Below are 6,902 nucleotides of genomic sequence, written 5' to 3' on the forward strand. Positions count from 1 at the left end.
ACCGAGATAGAGACGAGGCGAGCACGATCACGGGCTCAAGGTTTATATAGCACATCGGTTCATGCGAATACATGCAACATGATCAGTAGTTATGCAACATTTACTAGGATGCAACTGCCCTCAAGCGTGTACCTCGAGAATGATGTCGTCGTCAGTCCCCGACTCGCTATCATCATCCCCGTCTCCCTCTTCAACGCCCTCTCCATCGTGACGATCTGCGTTCTTGGTCTCTCCGTCGGTTTGTGCGTCGACGTCGACAGGATTCTCGCCGCCCTTCGAGCCTTCTGCTTCAGGCTGAGCCTGGGGTTCATCGTCGGCATGTTCTGCGTCCTCTGAGATGGCGGGTAAGGTTGGTTTGCTCTCGCCGCCACTCAGTGCTACGGCAGGACTGCCAGACTTGTCCTTGACTGTCTCGGGCAGACCGCCTTCCTCGCTGAGGAGAGGCACGCCCGAAGTGAACGACTCGTTCAAGGAGCTGACGGTCGAGAGCGCCATGTCCAGCACCGTCTCCACGCGTCTTTTGAGCTGTTCACTCGTGCTCTCAACGGTCTAGGTATACACGACCGGTCAGAAATTAATGAAGGAAGGAGCGGGGCGTGTACTGACCAGTGTGACCAGGTTGATGAGCGCGTCTGCCTCGTCGAGGCGGACGAGGAGCGCTGCCTCGTGGCTGTCCTCACCTTGCTCTTGCTCCTGCTCGTCTCCGTCCTCGGGCATGTGCAGCTCGACCTCACCGAAGTGTGCCTCGAGGAACATCGCGAGGCGGCGGATGCGTGTCACGGGGCCGGTCTCGTCCTCGATGTCCGCGTGCGGATGCGGGTGCTCTGGGGCGTGTGAGTGGGAGTGAGGATGGGTCGTCACTGGGGGAGAGTTAGCTGCGGCCGAGACTAACTGGGGGAGAACGTACGCTTGACGGAGGCGGGGCTCTTGTCGATGCCGGTGATCAGGGCGAGCGTAGAGTCCGCGATCATGTCGTTGCTGGCACTGGAGTCCCATTCCAGGATCAACTCGTGCTCCTGTGCCTGTTTGACGTCTACGGCGCCCATGACCTGCGCATGCGTCAGACTGCCGTACATGAGTTGGGGACATCACAACTTACTCGGATGGTGGGTACACCATCCTTGTCCAAGCCCTCTTCCACCTTGCCGAACATGCCTTCCAAGTGCCACCGGACGAGCTCCCAACCAACGGTCAGCACCATCTTCTGTCTTTGCGTGACGATATTTGTTGACAGGCCGGTGAAGTCGCGGAGGTCCCGCGGGTCGAGAAGTGTGTAAGAGTAGTCCTTGGCAACGAGCAAACCGGAGAGCAGGTCCCCTGGTTGTGGTGGTTGGGCGGCCAAGTGGCCGATTGCCTGAATACCGGCATGGTTCAGCGACGTAGACAAGACCACTGTGCGCAACTTACCTTCGCCACACGTTCACCTCGGAACGTGAGCTCAAGGGTCTCCAGGTTCCGTGGAGTATGAATCTTGACATCTTCGTCCCGGCTCTTGTATCGATCTGTCATCGCCGCACGCAGACGGCCCATCGCAGTCTGTTCTCCATGTACGAGGACCTAGCGAATACATGAATGACGGTAGCATTCAATGCGAACAGATAACTCACTATATGCTGCGCCTTGACCATCTCGATGAACTCTGAGTTCTGCGAGTAGTCGACATGGGCACTGAAGGAGATCTCATCCACGGAGAGCTTGCGAGGGATCGGGGCGCCCTTGGCGGGCATGATCTCTTCCGGTTCACTTTGGATTTCCTAACGAGCACGAGTTGTAAACGTAGTGTCCTCACGAATTCCACCAAAGCAAGATGATACATTGATTGCAAGCCATATAGATACAATAGCCAGGGCCCGTACATGCAATGCGCCACGGAAGATAGCCACTCACCCTCGCCATTGTCCCTTCTATCGAATAGCCTGTGACGATGACGCCGTTCCTCGAGTCTGGCGCCCAGAGTTCCAGCAGTTCCCGGCTAGGCCCCGAGTCCATGAATCCTGGACTTGCCAACACTACGCACGGCGGTCCCTCGGCGACTTTGCGCTCCCAGCCTCGACTGTGTGGTACATTGGATATATATCTGGAGCAACGTCAGAGCGAGTGAACGGGATGCCGTAGTCGACGCACTTGAAGACAAAGGGATTGTCTCTCTTTGCGAACCGCGATCGCACATTGGAATTCATTGTGTGGATGTAGGTCTGGTAGACAGCCATAGATTTTCGCGCTAGATTCGAAGCATAGTACACAGGGACGTTGTGCAGGTCAGGGTGCTTCTTCCAATATTCGTCCAAGATGAGCAGCAGTTCTTGTGCGCGTCCTACAGCGAATGTCGGCAATAGGACATGACCGCCTCTACGGATGATATTGTGAACCAGACTTGTGAATCTTGCTTCCTTTTCTTCCCTGCCCTCCAGTGTTTGTACGCCATACGTACTCTCGATAATAAGGACATCGGGGTGTATTGGAGGCACTTCCGCCTTCACAAGATGCCTGTCCTCTTCGCGAGAGTAGTCGCCGGTGTACAGGATCTTGAGACCAGCAATGTCTATGAGAAACATGCAAGCGCCGAGGACATGGCCGGCGTGGTACGGGGTGAAGGTCACCCCTGGACAAGGCGTGATGACTTGGTGAGCGGACACAGGGATGATGGACGACATAGACATTGAGAGGTCAAGAGGAGAGAACAGGGCATCGGACGTTGACGAGCTGCTAAACTCTTCATTCAAAACTCCCGAAGACATCCCAGAAAGCTGCGTACCTCATTCGTACGAAGTCTTGCATCATGAATTTGTGCAGTGCTTTGGTGGGATGCGTCATGTATACCTTGCCTTTGCCATCCCGGAAATTCGTCTGTGACATAGGTCAGTCTGTTTGTTCACCAGCTTTGAGGCACTGTAGCACTAGCCTTCTCCGTGATGTATGTGAGGGCGGCGGCGTGATCCAGATGAAAACTACGAGAGCCCTTTAACTTCTCTTACAACGGTGAGAATATAACATACGTACTGAGTGATTAGCAGTACGTCTACAGTGCTCCAATCTAGTTCGTCAACGAATGGTAGGGATGCGATGCCACTGTAGGCGGGGTGAACGCCTGCGTCGCATACTATTGTCTTGCCACGGTACTGAATGACGCAGCAGGACCGGCCGACCTCCTGCCCAGCACCGAGAAGAGTGATTTTGAGCGTTGGTACATCTGCCATTCGCGGAAAGGAAAGGTCTTGAGGCTTAGCACGAAGGAGATGGGCAAGGGTCAGCAGTGGTGGTGGACTTCGCTGCGGCGATGGCGCGGGCACTCGACCGATCCTGTAGCGGGCACGTGCGGGAGGAGGACCCAACTCCTCAGGCGATGTTCAGGAAAACGAGTACTCAGGCCTTAATCAAACCGTTCACGTTCATTCTCCTCTGACAGTATTCAGTGGGTCAAGTTGGTCTCAATTGTGAGGAGGTACGTACCGGCCTCGCTCGCACTGATGGAGTACTAATGACTACGGTTAGTCGGGCTGCTGAGGGGCGAACTATGTCGAAGACTTCCAGGCGTGGTAGCTCTGGCACCACGAAGCCTACAAAATATCGCGACGCACGACGTCCACTCGTAGAGCAGTCAGCCCATAGGAGAGCCAAGTCCCAAAGTGTGAAAAAGCATATTTCCAAGGCTCGCTTGGAAGAGGTCACCGCCGAACTCGATAGCCAAGTGACGCACGTACAGACATTATACACGGTACGTCGACCTTTTGCCCTATGGACTCAACATTCACAACGATGGCAGACTCAAGTGAAGGGGAAGGAAACACCAGCTAGTAATGAAAATGACACAGTCGAAGGCTTGGGCGACATTTTGCGGGCACTCTGATCAGATGCTTCCTCGGCCGGTGGCTCAAGGCTCAGACACATACGCCTCAGTCAATCACTATCGGTCGTTCTACGCGGAAGGGTCAACAACCTGTGTAGGCTGTCTGTACTTCAAGCTTCAGTATTGGCATCCTTGCTCTTGGGTGAAGCAGACCAACGGCGACGGGACTACCAAAGTCAATATTGCAACACTCCAACTTGTGTCATTGCAGAAGTTGCAGATAACCTCGATGTATTGTAACCAAAGCACACGAGTACCAGTACACGTTCGTAGGCGGAGAAGCAATACCCGGCGAGTAGGAGAAAACAGTCTAGAGCTACGATCGGGTCGTAGGCTTCTTCAGGATCTAGTCGTACAACTACTGGAGTTGGGGTGCACCTGAAGGCCGAAATGAATGAAGCAATAAACAGTAGCAAATGGAATCGTAAGGAACAGAGCAGAGGAGGCTTCAAAGCCTGGGTGTCTGTCAATAAGTCTTGCGCATTCCGTATGCCGAGAGGGCATACGGAACCCGGTCAGTCGTAGAAACATCTCGAAGTCGTCAGGAGTCATGAAATGGTTCAGTGCAAGTCTTCCCAGTTCGGCCGCGCTTGTCCTATGGAGAGCTTGCCCTTCTCTTTGCGCTGCCTGAGGTTCTTCACCTCGGTATTGATGAGGTCACGTAGGCGCTCGAGATCGAGACTTCGCTCAGCACGCGAACCCATGAGCAAGTTGCGCCAAATGCCGGCTGCCGCGACTGAGTTGTCGATGGAAAGCTGCATGGGACGGTGAAGGCGAACCATCTTCTGCATGAGATGGTCCGGGCTCGGGTATATGGCATCCGGCCAAGCAATGCGAATCGCGAACCACCATCCTAGGGGCTGAGCACAGCTATCAGACGAGAGGAATATGTGGTAGCTGGGACAGTACTCACGCGGCCATCTGGCAGACATCGCTCAGGATATGTATCATAGGTAGTGAGAGACCCATCTGGGAGAGAGAAGCTGTTTGATAATGAAGAAGCCACGTCAACAGTTATCTTTTCACACAAGAGGATTCACGTACCGATGGACGACCCAATGGCTCTCATCATTCCGATGCTTAGCAAGGACGATGAGCAAGCGTGGGATCCCCTCAAGCCCGAAGGGAGCCCATAGGTCCCTGAGCATTCCACAGGCATCGCCATGTCGTCCATTATAGACGGCGGCACTAATAGCATCTGCCATGTTGGGCGGAACAAAGAGGCGGTCGACCCGCCCGGGAGGGCTGTCCGTCATCTTAGCCCTCACATAGCGTTTATACGTCTGCGTCGACCAGATGCTGAGCGCCACCTCATCCACCTGCATCCCCCGCATCGTACTGTTGACCGCGTTGTCCAGTTCAGACGTCCGCCAGACGATTGCCCAGTTCAGTAGGCGCTGGTGAATCCGCTGCCACGGTGGTGGCAGGCTACGCTCATTCGCGTAATCTCCAGGCTGCCAAAGCTGATGGTCGGGCATGTTGCTGCCGTCCTGAGGGAGAGGTGGGAGCGGAGGCGACCCTCGGCGGTCAGTGTAGCCTCCCGTGTTCCCGTCGGGTATTTCAGGCAGGCCGGACTCTGTGACGGCTGCCTGCGCATCGCCATCGTCATAGTCTTCGCCGTCGTCTCGTGCAACCTCCCATGTCTTGTGCGTGGCCACCGACTGGCTACCGTTCGGCCGCTCTCGCAGCTTGTAGAACTGCTCCTCGAGGTACTGCTGGCCCGGAGAATCGGTGCGGTCATTCGGCATGTATTCGCTGCCCATGCCACGAGTCTGATCGTCGGTGGGCGCCAAATGGTGACCCTGCAGATCGTCATCATCGTCATAGACGTCCTCTTCCGGGATGGCATCATGCAGGGACCCGTCATGATGGTGCATAGACCCAGGCAGCGTATGGAGGTTCGTCGAAGTGCGCAACTCCGTGTCCACAGGCTGATACATGGATTCGTCGCCCATCGTCGTCGCCATGTTCACAGTCTGGGTCATTGGACTCTGGGCGTAGCCACCCGCCTGCGAGCCATAAGCAGGATAGCCTCTTCGGTCGGTGACGTATGATTCGCCCTGAGAAGATCGCAAGCTCCGCTCAATCTTCGGTGCGAGGCTATCAAGGCGTTCACGCATGTTTATCATGCCGTCGATGAGATCCTTCGCCCACTCCGGAGGGTCGGCGGCGGTGCCGATCTGCGTGGACCGTTTCGACGAAGGCTGAGCTTGGAGAGCAGCCATAAGATGCACGCTTGGGTCGTGGTCGTGATAGGACTTGCGGTACTGCCTGATCGACTGCACAGGCACAACATAAGCGATACTCATAAAGAACACAGAAACGGTAGACCTGCCTCGTTGTCGTGCTTCATGCCGAGCTTCTTGACTCTTGCCCGTACAGCCTTCCTAACGGCCTTCTTGACTGGCTCTCCCATAGGTTGATCCAGCGCGTTCAGCAGTTGGCAGAGCTCCATATCATGGAAGTGCGAATGCTGAATCTCCGGCTCCAAGGCTGACGGTGCTACCGTCGACAGCGCATAAGACGTACGAGAACGCGGCTGCGGGCCCGTCAGGACGTTGTTCACCATTCTCTGCTCGTCCGCGTTCAGATCATCCATAGGCGAAGCAGGACGTGAAGGGGTGGGGGTCGCCTGTGGGTCGTTGGCAACGGAGCGCTTCGATCGCGTGGGAGACATGGCGGCGGCAGCTCGTTGCAACTCTTCGTATGCACTGCGTTGAGCTGACATGGGCGCAGCCTGAGAGCGCGGTGACAAAGGTGCAGCCTGAGAGCGAGGCGACATGGGGGCTTGAGAGCGACCTGATATCATGGCGCGTGTTTAGCTATCATTCACTGTCGTCATAGCGTTATCAACACACCTCGTTGAGAAGTCGCATACTGTTCGCCGCCATTAGCCTGCGATGCGCTCTTCACAGACTTCGGAGGCTTCTGCGACGGGTCCCGAGTAGCAGCCTTCGCAGTCCGTTTCGAGAGCGCCTCTGTGACAGAATCGGACGGCGCAAGCGACGGAGACTTATTCGTGTGACGGTCGACCGGAGACGGTGCTCTTTGGGTG

General features: G+C 55.7%; 2 protein-coding genes across 2 annotated transcripts; both read right to left on the reverse strand.

Annotated features, from left to right (window-relative positions):
* Nucleotides 1-120: 120 nt before the first annotated feature.
* Nucleotides 121-3,197, reverse strand: B0H18DRAFT_1128463 (Metallo-hydrolase/oxidoreductase; the record flags this gene model as incomplete). Its single annotated transcript, XM_048035337.1, has 11 exons — nucleotides 121-549; nucleotides 607-860; nucleotides 908-1,049; nucleotides 1,100-1,354; nucleotides 1,408-1,557; nucleotides 1,608-1,754; nucleotides 1,888-2,077; nucleotides 2,125-2,703; nucleotides 2,756-2,847; nucleotides 2,891-2,948; nucleotides 3,001-3,197. 11 exons carry the CDS (start codon nucleotides 3,195-3,197, stop codon nucleotides 121-123), a joined length of 2,493 nt encoding a protein of 830 aa, XP_047885059.1.
* A 1,210-nt stretch (nucleotides 3,198-4,407) lies between these two features.
* On the reverse strand, nucleotides 4,408-6,575 carry B0H18DRAFT_892431 (uncharacterized protein; the record flags this gene model as incomplete). Its single annotated transcript, XM_048041343.1, has 4 exons — nucleotides 4,408-4,707; nucleotides 4,761-4,830; nucleotides 4,892-6,118; nucleotides 6,172-6,575. The coding sequence occupies 4 exons, from the start codon at nucleotides 6,573-6,575 to the stop codon at nucleotides 4,408-4,410; spliced, it is 2,001 nt and encodes a 666-aa protein (XP_047885060.1).
* Between the last annotated feature and the right edge of the window lie 327 nt (nucleotides 6,576-6,902).

The sequence above is a fragment of the Fomitopsis serialis genome (assembly GCF_022376445.1).
Source record: "Fomitopsis serialis strain Sig1Antser10 chromosome Unknown B0H18scaffold_315, whole genome shotgun sequence".
NCBI lineage: Eukaryota > Fungi > Basidiomycota > Agaricomycetes > Polyporales > Fomitopsidaceae > Fomitopsis > Fomitopsis serialis.